The sequence below is a fragment of the Dermochelys coriacea genome, chromosome 2 (genome assembly GCF_009764565.3).
Source record: "Dermochelys coriacea isolate rDerCor1 chromosome 2, rDerCor1.pri.v4, whole genome shotgun sequence".
Lineage (NCBI taxonomy): Eukaryota > Metazoa > Chordata > Testudines > Dermochelyidae > Dermochelys > Dermochelys coriacea.
In genome coordinates, this window is record NC_050069.1 from 82,046,982 (window position 1) to 82,069,224 (window position 22,243).

General features: G+C 40.1%; 1 protein-coding gene across 19 annotated transcripts in view; it reads left to right on the forward strand.

Annotated features, from left to right (window-relative positions):
* Nucleotides 1–20,724, forward strand: part of ZNF521 (zinc finger protein 521) — a 267,984-nt gene extending 247,260 nt beyond the window's left edge. For 11 of the 19 annotated variants that reach the window (XM_043507963.1, XM_043507952.1, XM_043507954.1 and 8 more), the window contains one exon: nt 2,019–4,321. In XM_043507963.1, coding sequence (XP_043363898.1) covers nt 2,019–2,099 — 81 coding nt within the window. In that variant the 3' untranslated portion in view covers nt 2,100–4,321. Of the gene's footprint in view, nt 1–2,018; nt 4,322–19,907 lie in introns of those variants that run through there. The other 8 variants (XM_038390425.2, XM_038390423.2, XM_043507969.1 and 5 more) reach the window with 1 other exon arrangement.
* The last annotated feature ends 1,519 nt before the right edge of the window (nt 20,725–22,243 follow it).

The window sequence follows — 22,243 nt, forward strand, 5'->3', positions numbered from 1 at the left end:
GGGGCTCATTGGGGTGGTCCTCATAGGGGGTGTCATTGGGGTAGGGGTTCAAGTGTGGGGACTCAGCAGGAGGTAGTTTGGGTGCAGTGGAGAGTGGCTCAGTAGAGATCCAGTGCAGGGGTTGAGGCTCGATTGGGGGGATGTCCAGGTGCAGGGGGGTTCTGGGTGAGGCTTGGCAGGGGGTCCGGATAAGGGGGCATCGAGATGCATGGTGGTTGGGCAGATAGGGATCAGTGACCCCTCCCTCTGTGGTTAGGAGTGATGTGAGTAGAAAGCAGGGGAGGAGGGGGAGGAGCTTTCTACAGCCAAGGGAGATTTCTGGGGGTGGGTCTGACCTGACCCCAGCTACTTCTTGCAGGGAAAGAGGAGCTGAGCCATCCGCATCATGTCCTCCCCCACTCACCCACCCCGCAGTGATTTACCTCTCTGCTGGCTCTTCAAATGATGTACCCATGCAGCTGGGGATGCGGAGGTGTGCATGACCACTCTTGCATCTTCCCTTTGCTTCCCCATCAGAAGTCATTTTTGTGCAGCAAAGCAAAAAAAATCTGCTGGGGACATGAATTCTGTGCAAGCACAGTGGCACAGAATTCCCCCAGGAGTAACCCACAAAATACCCATACAGAAAATATGTATGTGATCTTACAAAACGGATAAAGTATAGGCACAAATAAATATATGCATGTACAACTTCCTGTGTTATATAAACACACATATATTTTCTGCACACAATTTCCTCTTTGTCCCACATATGTCAATTTTACTTGTAAAACTTAGGCATCTGTTTTTGAAAATATGTCTCTAAATCGATGGAAACAAACAATTAGCTCATAGGCTGCATCTGTTCCATTTGATATACTTATATGTTCCAGATTACATGGTCAGATTCTGCAGAATCTAAGTTTTCATGTCAGATGAAGTTTCTGGCCCCTGTGATTTCAAAGACTGTCTTCCTAACATTAACTGAATGTTAATCAATCCAGCATTGTCTTTTTTAATCTGCAAATGGAGTCTGAAACAATGTCTGTGAGAGTTGTAAGCTCCACTATTTCTCCAACCACTTAGCGGGTTTTAACTCTGAAACCTAATGATGGTGTGTTATATGTCAACATTAATGTCTTCATTGCCAATCATTTTAGCAGATGGGATGGGGAAGGGGATGAGAGTGAATCCCATGGAGGAAAACTGTAAACTGCTGCAGGAAGAAAAACGCAGAGAGACAAAAGAAGAAGAGAATAAGAGGCAGAGAAGGAGGAGAGAAACAGGAGCATGGGAAAGAGAGAGAAACAAAAGACAGAAATAGTAGTGGTCATGAAGTTGAGTATATTTTTCTGCTGAGGGATATTGATGGTAACAATAAGGCATGAATCAGACAATAAATCATGAGAATAATAACTGAAATTTCAGTTATTACATAACAGCCAGGTTGTACCATCATAGTTCTTGTGAAATCCTCCTCATAACACCAGTGGGAGATCTGCTGTGCATTGAGAGGGCTAAGTAGTACATTTATATCCTGACCCACAGATAATAATTAAAAACGGAATTCAGTTTTGTCCACAAAATCAGTTTTATCATCTGAATCCTAAATGTTTCAGTGTACACACCACCATTAGTCAGATTGCAAAAAGAAAAGGAGTACTTGTGGCATCTTAGAGACTAGCAAATTTATTTGAGCATAAGCTTTCGTGAGCTACAGCTCACTGTAGCTCACGAAAGCTTATGCTCAAATAAATTTGCTAGTCTCTAAGATGCCACAAGTACTCCTTTTCTTTTTGCGAATACAGACTAACACGGCTGCTACTCTGAAACCTGTCATTAGTCAGATCGGTTGGTTAACACTCTCAGAGTAAGCGGAAGAAAATGATAGAAATAAGGGCTCTATTTGCATTTGAATAGTTTCCCTGGTAGCTCAGTTCAGTTCTCTTAATTGTCCATTCATTCATTTCTTGCTAATGTAGTTGATATCAGTGACTTATTTTCTATGCTAAACAGGAAGCACCACTTCTTCATTCTAGGACTCATTCCTTCCTACAACTGCCCTGCTGTTGGCTACCAATAGCTGCCATTCCATTATCTTTCATCTGGCCCAGAGCTGACAACAGATGGCCATCAGTGTGACTGTATGAAGCATCCAGCAATGGTGTACTGAAGAGTTTCCTGGCCAGTTCTGCAAACCTCCCTCCCTTCCTCCCTCCACATCTTGAATAAGCTCATCATTCCTGGCTCCACTCTCCACTGGCTCTGCAATTTTCCACACAGCGAAGGCAGAAGGCTGCCACTGCGCCACTGGAACTCTCCCATTCCAGACCTGCGTCTGACTCCCATTTCTGTGCATAGAACAGACAAAGTACTGGCACTGTCCAGCTGGTTCTGACCCTATAGGCTGCAGCAACCTGGGATGTGTTGCTGCTATTACATCACTGAGCGTGCCATCATTTGGGATCTGGCTCTTGAACCCATTTGGTTACTGCATAGCAAAACTTGCTTCCCACATAGCAAAGACAGAAGATTTAATTTTGCTCATTTGGCCACTATGTGGGATCTGTAGTCTGAAACTTGAAGCAGAGGCAGAGCTTAGCCACTGTAGCATTGGATCTCCTCAAGCCATTACTCTGGTGGGGTTCCCCCCTCCCCACCCGCAATGCTCTGGAGGACTCTGCCCCACCAAAATTAAGCATGTTAAATGTGAAGAAAGCAAAAAATGTGAATATTGATTGTAGACCTAAAAGGGAGGAAAGTGTTCATTTCACTGACATGCTGATGCATTGACAGGTCTGATCATTTGGAAAGCAGCTTCAAATGGGTGGCTGCCTTGCATGTGGAGAAAGATACATTGTTTGCTCTTGTCGGAGTTTGCTAAAGCAAGGTAACTCTAGAGCTGAACCTGTAGTTTAAGAGAAATTCACATTTGTAGCCTTTATTGTGATATTTGCAGCAAGTCTACAGCTACTAACAGTCTCTGCCCTGAAGCTATGAAGGAGTAAGGCTCCATTGTTGGACAGAGAGACGCGTTCTGTGTGAAAGCCTGAGATGTGGTAGGCAAGATGAATAGTGCTCAAAAGCAGTGCTTGCAGTGCTGTCATTTAGAACAGGAACACTGAGCCTTTAAATGAAAGTGAAGCACAGGGTAAATGAATCCTTTAAAAATGGTAAAATCTTAAACTGCTTAAAATAACAAGTATTTTCCATGGATAAGTTCACTGAGCAGGAGGAAAGTTGAGAGGGGACGATTTTCCCTTGCAAGGAGCGGAGCGGTACAGATAGTTTGTTAAAAAACAACAGCACTACAACATCTACGGTGTGGCTAGTGATTAATCAAGGACATGTCCAGGAAAATACAGTAAACAGAGATCTTGTCTCAAAGGAGTCTCCTCCTTTTCAAAACATCAGCATCTTTACATTGTTTCATTCCAAGCATTAATCAAAAAGATTTGAATGCAGATAGCAACACAACTGGAGCAATTCATAACAAAACCCTAACCTAGGAGGAACAGGTTTCAGGTTTACTTCTCAACCTGTTAATTGGGTCAGGTTAACAATGCTTTGAGCAAAGTGGGGCTGACCTAAGATTTTGGGTGGAAACCATGTGAAAATACGGTGGATTTGACACAAAACTGGTCAGAAATCTCAGATTATTTTTGTGGTGTTTGCTTTGCGTTCTAAGCTCTGGGTGACCAGCCCTACCCCATCCTGTAAACTGAAAGTAAAAAGTGGTTCATTCCCTGTGGACCAGAACTACTAGTTATGCACATCTGTACATACAGCTGTAGGTGTTTCTGCATTGTTAGAATCTAATGTTGCAGCAGAATTACCTCACTAAACCCACCCTAGACTAAACATGAGCTGGGTGTATATCTGTCTGTCTGACTAGATGATGGATACTTACTAGTTTTCTTTGTATCTGTAGATATATGGCATATAATATTGGGAAATTGTGATGCCATTAAATATTAGCAGTGCATTTTGCTTTGCTTTGAGTTTGTGAAGGTGAAAGGTGATTGTGCAAGAAAATGGAACAGCATATTTGCTGTGAGACAGGCACTAAGAACTCACTCCCATGCTCAGTTATAATTCATGACTGTACTGGTGGGAAGCCCTTATCCCTCTGTGGAGTTAATGCATCTCTACTGTAGCCTGCTGAGAGCACCCTGCATCCCCTCCCACCATCTGTGCATTCAGTTGCGTGCTTTCTCTCTTTCTCTCTCACTTTACTATGACATCTCTTGGTGTTAAAACTGTCAGACTACTACTGTCTGGTAAAGGTGGCTTTATGATGTGTATTAATGTTGAATTGTCATTTAAATGGAAAAGAGCTGGAAGCGATATATTACAGTTACATTTAAACTCTAATTTAAAAAATGCTGATTAGCAAATTAATAAAAAGATGTCTGTTGCTTTAAACTCCTCGAACTGTCTTAAATTTGCTGCCCATTATACTAAAATGGATAATCTGCATGAAAAAGTGTAGGGACAGGGTAGAGGGGTTACTGGCAAAGTTATATTTGTTCCCCATCTGTGATTATTCTGCTGGTTGTTGGTACAGTGACTCTCCCTTTTTAGTGTTGTGATTTGAGCATCCTTATATGTGGTGCCAGCAACACTGTACATTGAATAGTATTTACTCACCCATCACCTGGTTGGTGCAGACAACTATTTTATTTTCTTCATCTTGACTTCCTCTCTGAACTGAAGCAGCTTGGAGGCTGCAAGTTAATTGCTTCTATGCTACCTGAGATTTGGGATTCACATGAGCAGAGATCATAAATTAACACAATTTTACTTAAATATTGAGATTTTTATGGTGGAAGACACTGTATAAAGATAACTGATTTGACACTACCCTATAGTTTAGGAAGAACTTAACTGGACCACAGAGCTTTGAGATGATGCATTATTAACCTGGCCCCTTGCTGTTAGGGTGGGTTTTAGGTTGTGTGTTATGCCTAAAAGTACGGTGAAATTGCATATGGTTCTTTGCAGCAGCAAGATTAATTTGTGGAGTTTCACGATATTTGATCTTACATAGTCTGTTGTTTGTACTTTTTTTAAACGTATAAATCAAATCCAGGCCTGAAATACCAGTGTATGAATTTAACAGATGTGGTGCCATAAGGGACCCACTGAGTTATAAACTGCAGAAATGGACTTTTTATATTTCAGTCTCTTAGCTTATTCCCAGGAGGTTTTGGAACCACAGAAGTGAGGTGAAAGGTCATGCTTTCAGACAGTAGCACCCACCCACCACTTGACGTTTGGTGTAATTGTCAGGAAATCCACAGCTAATAGTTTTGTTATGCAGTCATAGTGTTCTGCACAATAAAAGTAGGGCAAGAATGACTTCAGTAGTTCAGTGTCCAGGTTTCCTTAGGTGAAAGATCACTTTGAGATGACACAGCTGAGTAGTCAGGCTGAAATCCTACTTGGTATTTTATTAATTTTGCACCAAGATAAATCCTGAATTCTGACAAACTCCATGATAGGTGAAATTCCTTCTTGCAGAATCTGCTCAGCAAGAGGCTGCTCATTTCTTTCTGTTCCGAGGCAGGCAACAGGAGGGCAGCTTTATAATCAGCCCTCAAAGGACCCCCGGCCGCCCCAGAGTCTTGGGCTGATTGAATAACTCCTGGGCCTCTTCCCCTAGGCCTCCATCAGCAGGGGTCCTGTGGAAAGCAATCTCCCGCAGACTGGCACTGAAGTGAGCTTTAAACTACTTTTTTCTGCTCTCCAGAGGAGCCTGGAGTACTAAAAGATAGATGGACTGCAGATATTTTATGAGAAACTGTCAGAAGAAGAGCAGAGTAAATGTTTTTTTTTTCCTTCTTCTTTGAGTCACACACTATATCACTGTAGAATTTCTCCCAGTATCTTTTACATTTAAATAAGAAATTAATTGGTTGCTAACCTTAAATTTCCGTCCTCCCTCTTCTTTTTCTTCTTCTCCTCTCTGACTTTTTTTTTTTTTTAATATTCACTCAGAGGCCCTTTGCTTAACCACAGTTGCAGAAAATCAGTACCATTTGCACTGAAATATTTATAATGACAGAATGAAAAATTGGATTCATTTTCTGGCCTGTAGCCGAACAGTCTGCAACTTTGTGCAGCATTGTTTAGCATCTCTCATTCCCTCCTTTTCATTGGGACCGTTTTCCGACACACATGCACACACTGCCCATGCTGCAGAGGAATGCTTAGCAAAACACAGACCCATTTTTAGTCTCAACAATGAGAACACGACTTGCTTGTTACCTTTCAACTCTTGATGGAGGGATTTTGGGTGAAGGGGGCATGGCGAACGTCCGTCTTATAGGAGAGATTATAAGGGATGACATGCAATAATCAATTTTGTACAAGGAAGCACACTGATTGAATTCAATGAAATGTTTCCATATATTCCATGAGCGGCAGTGTGGACTTAGCACCAGACTGGATGCCAAGAGCTTTCTACTAGTTCCTGCTCTGCCACTAATTCCCACTGTGGCCTTGGGAATCTCACTTGACCTCTCTCAGGGCCCAATTTTCAAAAGCTCCCTTTATGTGCATGCGTGCCCTGACATTGGCGATTGAGCATATGCATATGCGCTTTTGAAAATGTGACCCCATGTCTGTTTCTACATCTGGAAGATGGCGGTGATTATATATTGTTACCTACATCGCCTGTGAAGATGAATCAGTTAAAGTTTGCAAACTACTTTGAAAATTAAGATTCAGATCCTCAACCCCCAGCTTGGACTCTGGCAGCACAAAAGTGCTATAAAGCTGCATTAGCCAGACAATTAAGGATTCCCTCAGTGTGCAGGAATGCCTGGGTGGCATACAGCCAGAGTACTTGGTTGGTTCTGTGCCACCTCCTCTCTATATAGGTTTTGGACTCTTCTATAGCATTTGATAGAAAATTATATCCCTGCTATAGAATTCTATCGGATGGTTCAAAAAGCTGATGAAGTAGTCTCTGGTAAATTCGGTAGATTTTTAGACAACCGGTTTAAACTACTGTAAATCCATGTGGCCAAAACTTTCAAACCCTGGTGCCTAAAGCTGGGCACCTAAAACCACATTGGATCACCTAAGTAAGTGCTCTGGTTTGGGATTGGATCCTTCAAGATTCAGAACAACTTCTGAAAGTGCTCAGCACCTTCAGCTCCTGTTGTTTTAACTGGGAATTGCGGGTGGTCTGTTTCTTTGAAAATCAGTCCAGATTTTATGGAACCCAAGTGTGAAAATGTTGGCCTTTTAGTTTGATCTATATTTAATTAATAAGTGCTGTCCAAGTACAAGTCTCCCTACCCCACTCCGGATCACCCTTCCAGGCCCAGATTTTTCTTTCTTGAATTAAAACTTGAGATTTTTGAGTAGCTTTAACTGTTCTTTTAGGAGCATAATCCTAGCAGATGTATATAGCTATGTTGATAAAAAGGAGCATTTACTATTAGGATCAATACAGATCAATTTGTACTGTACAGAAGACTGTAATTTGTGAGTGACGCATACTTTTATCAACAGCTGAAAGTTTCTTACAGACTTGCAGATTGGTCTTTTTATTGTGTTCCCAAAGATAGTTTGGAGAAAAACGCTGACATGTCAGTATGAAGTAATGTGTGTTCTGACACAACCGGCATTGTAATTTAGAAGGAATTTTGCCTGAAGTTGTTTTACTGTAGCATTGCTTTGATTCGAAAAAGAAGTTTCTACAAAGTGGTGTGTTTTAGGACATGACAAAATGTTCTCCAATATTATGCATATATTCAAGAGACTTTCTATTTAGCCTTTACTATTGCTTTCTGCTTTTCTATTTTTCTTTTTGTATCTGTGTGGGTGAAAGGGTGTAATTTTTAATTGTTTTCAGCAACTAATGTGAGACAAAAATAATAGAAACCAAAAGAAATGTGAACTTTAACATTAATAACACATATTTTTAAAGCTGTCATTTACATTATAGATCTTCTTGCCAACTTAAAAGCATTTTAAAAGAAAGCTGTAGGCCAAACTATATCAATCAGATATATTTCTACAGTTGACATGGCCACAAAGCTAAGATAAAGATGCTTCAAATGCTGAACAGAACTGCAGTGACAACAAGATCCAGTCCACCGTGAAGTGATGGTACAGATCTTGCTGATGATATTGCGCAGATATGTTACTAAACTGTAAGGACAGTAAGCATAGCCCCCAAACACGTTTCATCTCAGCATAGGAGATAGTAACTTTTCGGGAAAGCTGCTTTCTCCCTTGGCCCAAATCTTTGTGTTGACTTTGTTTTTTCTGTTTGGAGCGCCAGTCAGTTTAATGAAGTTATTAGTTTATACATTTTGTCAAGGTAAAATAAATGTAAGAGCTTTAAATTAGAATAAGTGCCACTTTTTTATGATAGATTCCTTTGAGGACTGATTAGAAACCAGACCTCCTGTTACCTGCCCCTTTATGCATAGCAGTATTGCTGTGTGTACTTGTTTATAGCTTACCTTTGAATTTGTGTAAGAGTGCGCTGTGGTATGATGAATCGCCCTCTGATAGACAATAGATAGATTCTGTCTTTATTCTGGGATCAAGTTAATGCTTCCCTTTAAAGAGTTATTTTAATTAGGTAGTGTTATTGTAATGAATTAAAATTAACTTGGAGTAGCAAATTATATAAGAATGCGAGGGTTATAGATTATTCTCTCCATCACTACAGCACATCTTTTTTGTAAAGGAATTAAAGTTCTGCATATCAGATAGCTTGGCACTACATATAGGTGGCTGCTGAGTGTAACTGGTATCTACAGTTATTTTCCCTCCTAAATGTGATTCTTTTCACTTTGATCAGAGGATTGCTTATACCAAAAAATAACAACAAGCAATAGGGGACAAAATTGGCATCTGCAAAGGGATGAATTCACTAGTTGTGAAGAAGTACAGTACTGTAGCATCATAAACCAAACCACCGAGTGGGGGGAGCATTTCTCTCTACTGTAAATTCAGGGAAAGGTAGGAGCTAACAGCACATCCCACTCTCAATATGCCAATGTCCGAGTGTGCGAGAGGAAACAGAAAGGCCAACCAAACCCAAGGAACATAAATTATTTTGAGATGGATATTGCATCACTCATGGAGCGATGAGGAGAAGAAAGCGTTGATAAAAGAAGAGGAAAATCTTGTAATATTTATTTGGAGCCTGATTCCTCACTGCCACGCCACTTGTGTAGTCATTGACACTGTGCAAAGAGGGTGTGAAGCTCAATCATTCTGGTTTGGTAGCATTTTACACTCACATTACACAAAGTGTCTACACAAGGGCCAAGACAGTAGAGATCAGGACACTGTGTTCTTCAAGCAAGATCCCCAATGAGGGAAATAAAATGTTACTGTTCTTGTAACACGTCAGTAAATGTGTTCTGAGTTTGTAGCTTTGCAGTGTATGTAATTATCAAAGTTAGAAAATGGATAACTTTTTAATGAAGGTAGACTACATTCTGACATATCTTAAAGTCACCAGTACAGCAGGAGCATTGCTTTTCTTAATAAAATGTTATTTGGGTCATAGTGGAGGAAACAGCTACCAGGTGAGGTTGTCTTTAGTCTTGACACATGGGACATGACCCTCTCATTCCCAGATATTTGCCAATTTGGCAGGTCTCTAAATTGTCCTTATCTGCAGTTTCCAGGATTCTAATGAGTGGAGTTGCAACAGGCATGCTACATAAACCACTGTTACATTTCTCATGATTCCTGGAATCACAGGGGAACCTGGTCCCTCATTTGAAGAGCCAAGGAAATCAGTAGAAGGATCATAGTGTGTAACTAAGGTAGGGGTGGTAGTGCCTAACTAGTTATGAAGTCATAGTATGAAGAAGCTGAGGGAACCTCTACCTGTAGGCTCAGGAATTTTCTGTCATTACCACCAAACCTGCATGTGTGTTTCTACGACACTGGCTTCTTGAGGGAAAGGTACAAGGAGACAAACAAATGAGCAGACGTGTTTGCTGTGTTGACATTGGGAGGCAGTTCCCCATACCTTTTCATTCTCTCCCACATATTTTAAGATTAAGGCACTATTGACTATGGGCCACATTTTGTCTGTCCCCTTATTTTGTGCCCAGAAATTATGCATTGACATGGTTTTACATCCTCTTCATTGTGCATGCATATTGACTAGCGCAATGCTTAAAGATCTGATTTCCATGTGCAAATGTGGAGATGGTGCAGTCTTACAGGAGAAATTAGAGGCTGATTGTTGCCATCTGCAAGTTTTGGCCCTCTTTGAGTGTCATTTACCTTTACCTGAGTGAAAACTCTGTTTGCACTTTACCTTTTTCTGTTAATCTTTTGGGGATATATAACCTTAGGTGAGCTAAATGTTGGTGTAGGGGATACTGTATGCTCGAAGATAGTATATGCAGAATCTAAGTTCTGAGTTCCTTTTTGTCACCTGATAACCATAAGCACAATACATATAGGTACAGCACAAAGTAGTGTAGTGAACACAGTGATCTATGGATTTGTTATGTGTATAGATCTGTCTAAATTAGGGGTGGGCAAACTATGGCCGGTGGGCCAGATCTGGCCCACCAGCCATTTTAAGCCGGCCCTCGAGTTCCAATGGGGAGCGGGGTCGGGGGCTGCTCCACGCAGCTCCCAGAAGACACGGCATGGCCCCGCTCCGGCTCCTATGCGGTCCAGTGGTCCGCCTCCAGCTCTCCAACGGAGAAGGGACATGCCGCAGCTTCTGGGAGCCGCTTGAGGTAAGCACTGCCCAGAGCCTGAACCCCGAGCCTCTCCCCGTGCCCCTGCCTCAGCCCTGATCCCCCTCCCTCCCTCCAAACACCTCAATCCCAGCCGGGAGCACCCTCCTGCACCCCAAGCTCCTTATCCCAGCCCCACCCCAGAGCCCGCATCCCCAGCCGGAGCCTGCACCCCTTCCCGGACCCCAACCCCCTGCCCCCAGCCCTGATTCCCCTCCTGTCGGCCAAACCCTTCGATCCCAGCCCAGAGCACCCTCTTATACCCCAGACTCTCCACCCCCCCAGCCCGGAGCCCCTCCCACACCCTGAATTCCTCATTTCTGGCCCCATCTCAGAGCCCGCACCCCCAACCAGAGCCATCACCCCCTCCTGCACCCCAACCCCAATTCTGTGCGCATTCATGGCCCGCCATACAATTTCTATTCCCAGATGTGGCCCTCAGGCCAAAAAGTTTGCCCATCCCTGGTCTAAATAATAAAGGAATACAGGTAAGTTAGTGTTTTTTCCCTTTGACATATGAAGAAACTATTGTTTCTTGTAATTTTGATCAGAGGAATTCTTGTACATCCACTTTTGGAAAACCTGGAAATAATCATTGTTTTAAAGGTTGCCCTTTGCATATAAATCACAGCTGTGTGTGCTTCCCCCTTCTTCCCCCCCCCCCCCTCATTTCAACTGGGTGAATTTTGAATCCTATGAACAGGAGTTTAAATTCTAGGCTTAACTAGAATTCTAGTTTAGGATTTGAAATCAATGCACTGATCCGGCAGCTAGTGGTCATCCTGCTTTAAATTAGAACAAACAGAATGGAAGTTGGGGAGGAAAAGGGCCATGGGAATGCTCTTCTGATGACACATGCAGAAAAACACAATGGACATGCAAAAATAACGTTCAACTTAAGTGTATGCTTAATCACTAAAACGACCTATCAGAATTCAACAAGCAAAAGAAAACAAGAGGAGAAGGAAATGAGTAACATTTCCAACAGGACATTTCTGTGCAATTGTCAGTTTAAGCCTCCATTATTTGTCACTAATTACTACACTGAGCTGTTAAATATTTAGTAGTAGTTTGTTTAGTTGGGTTTGACCTATAAAGGAGTCTGTACATACTGTAGCTCTAGTTCCAGGAGTTCAGTTCTGCACTCAGAGCTAGGTAAATAGTAAATTTCCATTCACGTAAGAGGAACACAATGTTATCAGGCAAGATGTCTCCCTTCCTCCCTCCCCTCCACTCCACACACAGATTTATTTGTCTTTAAGATATCTAAAATTAGAGCACAGAGAAGGCGCATCACTCATGGATGTAAAATAGGAAGGAGGTCATTCTTAAACTTGTTTACAGATTTTCTAGTTTAGAAAGCACCAACATGATAAATTAAACATTACAAGAAAAAAAATTAAAACATAGCAACAACTGACACAAGAACACATCTGTCTGTAAAACATTGACTTAATCCCTGAATATCTTATTAGGCAGTATTGCCTATCAAAGCTACTGTACTGTAGCTGCAGACAAATGTGGAATCATTCAGCTCTGGCTTCTGTTTGCTGTTTTGACTGACGATGTCTGACATAGTGGAGAGAGTCCAGGCTGTCCCCTCCTTGTACCGGGGATATAGTTTTCCTTTTGGTATAAGTGTCAGCCTACACATATGCAAAATACATTTTTTTCTATTTGATACAGCCCTGATTCTCTTCTCCCTAACACCTGTTTCACTAAATCCATTAGTTTCAATGGATTTTTTCATTATTTATAGCAAGGTAGTTATGATTATATTCTAAAGAGTTAAGATTTTAATGTTAGCAGCATATTTCCCAGTGGTCCTTTACTTCCCCATTTTTATTTAAACTATTACTTTTACCTCTGCTTAGTGAAGCATCTTGATTATTGTTATTGCAATCATGCATATGGTAATCGCTTCAGGAAGAGGTCCGCCCATCAGTGATATTTTACTAGTGGCTTTCCGAAAGTTACTGAAGAAACATGGAATGTTGCATTGTTAAATTTCAGAATGCATCCCTGAGTGGATCCTATCCAGTTAGTGCCTTTAGCGATTCTGTTTTCTCGAGATTTTCAAGTATGAGAGTCAGAATGCGCAAGACTTGGATCTAAACATGAATGCATTGAATAGCTACCAGTAGTGCCATTTCTGAATCACTGTAATATAATAATAAAACGAATAAACAGCTCCATTGAACTAAGTTGTTTGGATAATTGTAATTCGTCATGAACTTTTGCAAATTGTCCTTGTTAACAATGGTCACTCAAGACCAAGGATGACCCTTTCATTGCTCATCATACCTGAGGATTAGGGGCCTGCTGCTGCAAGGCGGTGAACACTATTCAGTTCCCTCTCCGTCAGTGGGATTTGAGGGTGCACAGCTCCTCACAGGAGTAGACTCAGTAGGTATAGTGGAGGTATCTCCGTTGTAGTTCATACCAAACATATAAACCCCAGTTTTCAAAGTTTAAATTGTGTAGTAGGTTCAGACTTGAAATGTAGATCTTCAGCCTGGATGAGTCTTCTGTTCCTCTTTCTAAAATATATAAAGACTTTTAACACCAAAAGAGAGCAATATTGCTCCTCCTCTATGCATTGCACTGGAGTATTGAATATAGTAGTTACTCCCCACAAGCCTACAACCTGCCTGTAATCTCTTTTTTCTCTTCTGCGAAATCCTCCTATGCTAGCTTCCTCCTGCCTTTGACAAGCAATGAAACATCATCTCCTTTCCAGCTGCTGAACTCACTCATGCCAGACTAGACCTCCAACTCCCACGAATGAACTCATTTTCCAAGTGTTGTCATCTGGAAATTAGGTGTCATTCTAAGGGGCTACCATTATGGAAATATTTTTGAATTCCGAGCATTCAAAAATAATGATTTGGCATTTGGAGGGGGTAGTTTATTTTTAGATTATCTTTTGATAAGATTTGGACTACGTGCTCATCTATATTTCAACTATATCAAAGTCAGGAGAATTGTTTACAACATAACCGTCCATTGACCCAGTTACAAAATTGTGGCATAGACAGGGTCTAGAAGTGTCCCTGGAACAGCGTTAAAACCTTATACTAACCCAGTTGTTGATGCCACATGAGTTAGTCCTGGTTATGGGGACACAGGTGGGTTCCATCTACCTCTTTTAGTTGCTTTGAAATGGCCTAAATATTTGTCTAAATCCAGCTCCTGAGTAAGCAGATCTTGTTGCATATGTGATTTGGGGCTGGTTCAGTCTTTTCCTATCCTAGGATGAACATCAGGAAAAATTTCCTAACCAGGAAGTCTGTGAAGGATGAAATAGTATCCCAAGGGAAGTGTTGGGAGCACTAATTAAACTTGGACCAGGCAAAACATTTGAAATTACATTGTAGGCAATACTGCATTGGTAGAGTGGATGGATAAAGTGCCCTAATAAGTCTTCTCTGTCTTTAAATTCTATAAATTTCTGTTAGTCTCTTTTAATATGTTATTTCACCTTTTCCTTTAATGGTGACAGGATTATATGATAGGTTTCAGAGTAGCAGCCGTGTTAGTCTGTATTCGCAAAAAGAAAAGGAGTACTTGTGGCACCTTAGAGACTAACAAATTTATTAGAGCATAAGCTTTCGTGAGCTACAGCTCACTTCATCGGATGCATTTTTTTCCACCAAATGCATCCGATGAAGTGAGCTGTAGCTCACGAAAGCTTATGCTCTAATAAATTTGTTAGTCTCTAAGGTGCCACAAGTACTCCTTTTCTTTTTGAGGATTATATGATGTTATTGTGAGCTGTGTAAAATGATGTTAAATGTCAAAAGAAAATGCAACAGTTGCTGTGCAAGTTTGCAGTGTTTACACTGAGAGAAGGAACAGAAAAACTACCCCTGTGTAAGCCAGGGACATCAATGCAATCTGTCAGATCTGCAAGACAATGGCAAAAGAGTGCAATGCTTTTATATGGATACTCTTTGACTTTGCATTTTCATATCTATAAAGAATAACCTCATTCATCCAAACCTAACAGAAATGTAGTTGTGTGCATCATTCAGGTTGTTAGAAACACATTTTATCCAACTGTTTCAAATACCCCCAAAGACTTTGGCTACATGAGATTGTACTGTAGTCTTTTTGCATCTTAATTATTAGTATATATTAAATTTTTTTTGTAGTGTCATGACAATGTAAAGTGATGAAGTATCAGATTGAAGTTCAGGAAACCATGCTGACACTGTGGAATTGAATTCATGATTTGGCATTAACATTCTAATTAAGGTTTTGGTTGGGTTGCCATTTTAACCTTCCCCTAACTCCCCCAACGCCTCTGCCCTGACCATTCTGGAAAATCCAACATCCTGTCGTTAGCTCTAGACCATTTGGAAACTATGGTACAAACTAAGAAGTTTGGAATAAAAAGCAGGGGAGAGAAGCAGAAAATCTTGATTAGAAAGTATAATTTAATAGAACGTGTATTGAACCAAATGTATTGATTAATGTGGAAGATATAGTACTTATATTGATTCTAACTAGAGATTTAGTACTAAAAGCTGTAAGCCAAAAAGCTGTTGCAAATTGCTACAAAAGTCAGTTTAATGCTGTCCTTGAGAATGCCTTCACAAAGAAATTCTTCTAATGTTTGAGGAGTAGGTAGAATGCGGTATATGTCAGTTTGATCCCGGAGGGTTTTATTTTGTACTCTAATAGCTGTTACGAGCCTACATTATATCCAAGGAGTAATTTTCCTTAGGGGTGCCCAGCTCGCTTTGTGTCAATATTCTAGCATTTTAAGTCACGTACAGTATATGCTTCTGGGAACAGTGCAGGAGCCAGCCAGACTCATAATGGTCTGCATTCATTAATACAGGCAGAAGCTTCTGTCCCTCCATTGCCCACTACAGGGATGCCTCCCTGGTCTTTAGGGACCCGTACAGACACATTTAAAGAAAGCTTTATTTTGAGTGGGCAGGAGATGAAATGCAGGACTTGCAGGCATTTCCTAAGTCAGCTATATGCCCAAGCACAGGGGTGACCTTAATAGGTCAGAGAAGAATGCAGGTCAAAAGACTTATTATCCAGCCTGTTGGAAACCAATTGCTTTTGTTTAAAAAAAAAAACCACCATAGTGCTTAAAGGTTGATAGTAATGTAGAATTCTTCTTTACAACCCAAAATTGTATTGTAGTGCAATGGGGTTATAAAGAAATAAAATAAAGATTATCCTTAATGTCTGCAGATAAAGGATTCCATATATAGGATAAGATGTAGTGTACCATAATCAGTTAATCAGTGATGATTGATTACTGATGTTTATGTTCTTGAACTAAGGAAAAAATAACATGCTGCTGTGGGTACTGTCAGCATCTGTTGAAGGAAGACATCCACATTTAATCTTTATATTTCTTTATTTTTACCCTCCTTGCATGGCTTCTCAGGTACAATTGTGTCCTATTTCATCTAGATAAAAAAATCTCATTTAACTTGAATGCAACTGCAATTCACATTAGAGATTCCAATGAGATAGTGAATCAGTGGATTTTTTTTCTTCACTGAGTTTGATGCCAGGGATGGCATTTTTTGCGAGCTAGTATGTCTGTTTTCTGTTTAAGATATATATAGAGAGAGATACCAAATAACAGAAAAATATTACTTTCTACTGTCTTAACAGTTTCTGCAAAACAACCCCATTCTCTTTGCAGAGGAGATTTCTCTACCACTATTGTAGTGAAATCTGGGTATGATTTAACCTTATAGCACTAAGTACAGGGATTTCCCAAGGCTATCTACTCATGGAAAGCGATGTAGTCTAATGTTTAAAGCAGCTCACTGGGAGTTGGGATTCTGGGTTTGTGTCACTAGGTCGGCTAGAAACCAAGTAAATACGTTTTGAAAGAATTTTATCTGTGAAGTATGTTGAAGCCAAGTTCTTGTCAATGTTTCCTAAATAAAATCAAGGTAGGGAAGTAAGGGTTTGTGAACATCTTTCCTAGTTTCTTTGGTTTTTATTGTGAGTAATAGATACTGTGGCAAAAGGGGCTGCCATTTTGTGTGTGCAAAATTCTCATTTGTGTGCACACGCCCAGTTTTTCATCATGAAATCAGACGACCTTTGAAAATGTTACCTAACTCTATTGGTGAGGCTATGTTAGAAAATATATTTTTTCTCTTTCTACTGCTAAGTATGAAATAGAAATTTTTGCTTCACAGAGGAACTGACTGTACTTCATGCTTAAAGGAAAATACATGTCTTTATTGTGATGATATGAATATATGATGTCTTCAGCACTTTAGTTGAATTACGTATATTTAGAAAAAAAAATACAACCAATTGCTCCAAATTCAGGGAAGTTATTTGCTGTAGTAAATTTCTGGAACAGAGATTTTTAAAACTTCTGCTCTTAAATGTTCTGTATCTTCTGTTAAGGGCAGATTCTGATGGCATAGCCACATAGCAGATCCCAGCACTAATATTCTGCTCTCCCTGTGTGTACAGGACTCCCATGTTCCTGGCAATGGGAGTTCCATATTGTGTTTTCCCCACATGCGGGAACTCACACTGTTATGAAAGTGAGAGTTCTGTGCACATAGGGAGAGCGGAATATCAGCATTGAGATCTGCTGTGTGAATAATACAGAAGAATTTTGCCCTAAATTTTTAAACACAACCCCCCTCAGAAAAAACAACAGTTCATAACTGGGATTAATGTTTGCAATTTTCAGTCACTTAGACATGGGGTCTCCAATAGATGGTTTTTTGTAGGATGGAATATGTCTCTCTGTGGGATTTCAGAATTTTCCTCCTTTTCTTTTCTTTACCTTCCCATCCTTCACCTGCTTGTCTTGTCAATGTTATGCCTGTGACGTGCTTTCAGTTTTAGTTTATGAAATAGGGAGAAATACACAGACAGCAGAAAGGCTAATTCATTGTTGCCTCAGAATACATTTTGGAAGCATTAATTGCTTTGGAAAACTTGACCGATTGCACGCTGTTTTGACTCTTTAAAATAAGTACAATTGCTTGATGAAGGCTGAAGCTGCCCCAGCTCTTTCCATTGGGGACAGTGTTTGTTGTGTCCTATCCTATTCAGCATTTTTCTCACACCACTTGTTTCTGAATTTATGTCTTCATTATCTCTTGAGAATCTCCATTATGTGCCAGGCAGTATAGTCTGGAACACAGAGCGCCAGTGCAAGTGGATCCCATTTCATGGTTTGTTTTGTCTCTCTGACTTTTGTGCCTTTTTATTTTTAATAAAAAATGTTATTGCAGCCTAAGTACTGAGCACACATGTAAAGCTCCTTTCAATTGTTTCACACACTGCTGCATGGCTCTTCCAGACCCAAAGCTGATTACATGTAGCTCAGACAGTCAAAAAGCAGGAGATGACTGACACACACTCCCATTAGATCAAAAACAAAAAATACCCCAAAAAATCTCTCTTCGAGGTAACAATTTGGCTCTGACACTAACCACTCAAAAGCAAAGAAAATCAAATGTAGGTTGTCACTTCATGTTTAACTTGTCCCATTGTTTCTAGGTACTGCAGGGTTTCAGATTGGTCTGTGGTGTTATAAGCTGCAATAATGGATGCAACAGGATGACAGAAGGGTAGACGGTCATAGTTAACTCTTAATTTCCTTGCTTTTATGGTTTAAAATCAGAATCTATTACCCGTGACCAACCAACATTTTAGTCCACAACGTATTGTCACTGCTTTATAGCACTTTGAGATGACTTTGTGGAAGATGATATATGAAATCAAATGGAATAATAACCTCTTTTTAACCACTGGCCTTGGTGGATCTGGAGTCCCTGCTATATCAGCATTTAATCATTTTGCATTCACATCTGGAAAACGTCCTTCCAAGTGTCACTGGGTCATTTTCCTTTTCATCTTGAGACAGGCACTACTTAAAAAATTCCTCGGTCTTACCCTGAGAGAGATCCTTTTCTTGCCAAATATCCCATGAACGTACGTGTTTGTGTGTGTGTGTGTGTGTGTGTGTGTGTGTGTGTGTGTGTGTAATGATATGATGTATTGTTAGATTAGCATGGAATCACACAATATTCACCTTTATTTTTCTGTGGCTGCAATTATGTTTGTATTCAGGGGTGGCTCTTGAGGGTGTGGTTCAATACATGTTCACTTCACGGAAAATGATGTCCATCTTTTGGGAATGGGTTCGTTTTAAAGTATTGTAGTCCGGAGGAGTCTGTATGTAGATTAAAACTGATAAAACAAGGGGAGGAGACTGTGTAGTTTAGGAACTGATAACAGGACACAACTCCCTTCACCTCTAGGTCACTGGTCCGAATAGAGCCCAGGTCAGTGGTGACAAAAATTCATTACTATCTGATGGCTGTTCTGTGGTCTGTGAAATAAGATGGTGGACTTTGTCCAATTCTCTGTGGATATGGTCTACATCACAAAAGAAGAATCAGCATGAATTGGGAACCTTTTCTTAGTTGCCTGATGAAGCACAGAGACTAAAGTAGCATCTCATCCGATAGTGGTGATCCCTTTGCATTAGGGCTGGTGTAGTGAAACTTGCATTACTGCTGCCCTCTTTGCACTCTTTCTGTGGATAAATAGCAAACTTCATATTTCCAGAGCTGTTGCTGACCTTTTACATGGCAACAAATTCACTTAAGGAAACAAAGATTGAGTTGTTCTTTGGTGGATAGAGGAATAGTTCTGGCTTCCCCACCTGCTTGTCAGTCAGCCAACTGAGTGCTTTGGTGAGCACGTCCCCTCCTACTTTAAAATATGTGCTACTGATTAGGGGGGAAATGTCTGGTTGAATTTTCTAGTAAGGATGCTAAAATTAATGTATTTCTAGGGTGTAGGCATTAAGGCCACATAAGAAAAAGAAATATGTGTCTCATTATATATAATGGGCTAAATTCATCACTGTATGACTGGGCACTGGAGCCAGTGAAGTTGTGTTCACTTTCAACAGAGCAGAATTTGCTCTAATGTACCTTGAGGTATTCAACTGCTATTCATGTGACTTATAGAAATGATACCAATGCTAAAAAGCCTCATCTTTTAACAGCAAACTTTCTCCAGGCCATTTAAAAGAGAGATGGCAAACATGTTTCTCTTGTATACAATATAATATATTCAGCGGGTAGCATTGTTAACACAGCTTTTTCTTGTAGCAATGCCTAGACTACAACTAAGTCACTTCTTTTATTTTTGTTTCAGAATCATACAATGACCCAACATAGCAGTTAGTGCAATGCCCATCTCTTCAGGAGAATCCTTTGTGGCACAAAAAGGGAACACGTTTTACTCTTTGCACGAAACTTTCATTGTTAATGTATATTATTCAGAAACATTGTATTGTACCATAAAACTTGTATTATCGAAACTGTTGGATGTTCATGTGTTTGAACTTTTGAGCACCGGATAGACTTCCTGTATATAACGTGTTGCACATGTATTATGTTGTCTGATACTAAAATGGTCTTATAAAGACAAGTGGACTTGGGCCCTATTCAAGAAAGATAAAAATAATAATGTGAGAGGAAAAAGGCTTAAGAAAATTTCATTTTCAAGAAAGAGGGAGAAAAAAATCTCTATGTTATACTACAGTTGTTTGGCCTTCCTTTCATTTAAACTTAAGTCTAGAATCTCTCTCTTTTGGTATACAAACAGATGAATCTGAGACTATTTTTTATTGCTGAAGATTCTTGCAAAAAACATGAAAAGACTCTTTCTCACAGAGCAGGAACCCACAGTTGAATAAGGCCCGTATATATATTTGTAAGCCTTGCGATATGACAGATAGCATTACCATATATGCAATAGTTGTTATGTAGATTGTCAAAGAAACTTTTTTTTCCTGAATACCATTTGAAGCTTTGAGTGTTCAAGACTTTCCTTAATGATTTCACACAGCCAAATTCTTGACTCAGTTGAACTAACCTGTATGTTACTGTTATTAATGTTTACTCTGCGGTCTGAACCTGGAGATTACTGGAATTGTTTTCCAAGAGGAAATAAATTCAGTTTACCATTATGTATGAGTGCAATTGTGTCTTTTCTTTTTCTTATTACAGCACCATTAAAAACATATCTGCTGCTTCACTACAGTTGAAACATGCACTTGAAGAAAATATTCACTGATTTTTTTTTCCAATTAGCCAAGTCAATAGTTTTACTCCTATTTGCTTGATGCTTTAGCTCCTAATGGGTCACAGTTTATCCAAAATTTATAATAACCTCAAGTGTGGAGCAATTATTTACATATTTCACATGCCGTGCAAGCCAAACTTGCAACCTTCAAACCCTGGAGAGAGAGAGAAGTATTACCTAGTGATCTGAGTATAGGATTCAGAACCAGGAACAACCTCAATTCTAATCCCAATGCTGACACTGATTCTCTAAACCTGAAGTCTCTTACCCTTTCTACTGTCATGGACAGTGGAAGGGGAACATGGCTAGAGCATGCTGCAATACAGGGATCTCCACCAGCACAACATCCACTAGGGGGCTGTTATAAGCCAGTGTAACTTAGCCCTGGCTGAGGGCTGATTGGTCCCTGGCTGCTCTCAGTGTTGAGGAGAAGGGGAAGGCCGTGCAAAGCCACATTTGCCCATCAGCGTGCCAAACACTGCTCCAGCTCACCTGAGAATTCGTGCCAAAGACATGCTTTAGATATGTGGGCATTGTATTTCCTGTTGCTTGAGTTGCTAGATTCATCCTATTGAAACTAGTGTTGCTGAAATATTGCAGTCTTAGAATTGTGCATCACAACAGTCCAAATAGCTGGAACTGATGGCCTCATGCTGTCCAAGTAGATATAAAGTGTGATTTCCAGTTTGCTGACTGTCACGTTTTGACTCTCCATAGTTGGAGAGCGGAGCGGGTGGAAGCAAAGTAAGAAAGTCTCTGGTAGCCAGATATTTGAAGAAAATGTGTCCCATTTAAAACTCCAGCCTCAAGAATTGTATGCATATTTTGCCAAGTACAAAAAAGAAATTCCTGGGTTTTGTATGAAATTCTCATTTGTGCTGACAAAAGGATAAACTCAGGCAACAGTACACAAGGCACTTAAAATGCCAGATCTATTTATAAGTCAGAAACTGTTTCCATTTTCATTCTCATTAATATATTACTCATCTCTGCCAAATTGGATGTGATTATAAATTCTTTATTCCTGACAGATACCTTAAAAGATATCAGACATTTCAGCCTTCGTGTGTGAAAGCATGACATATTGGTAAAGACTGAAAATAGCATGTTTCTAGTAGAGTTCAAATATATAAGAAATATTACACCCTACTGTTTTTGTAAATGCCAGAGTGCCACTGAGTTGAGACAGATGGTAGCTGGGAACGATGCAATCTTATAATCAAAAGCTAAAATATGTCAAAAATATGTTAGCAAGCACAACACAGCATATTACTAGCATCTCATATCATGACAGCTTGCAAAACATGCAAAGATGTTGAAATTCTAGTTATGTAAATAAAGTAACAGTAAACAGATCAACAGCAAATGTGGTTATGGCTTTATGCATTGATTGTCCCTTCAGT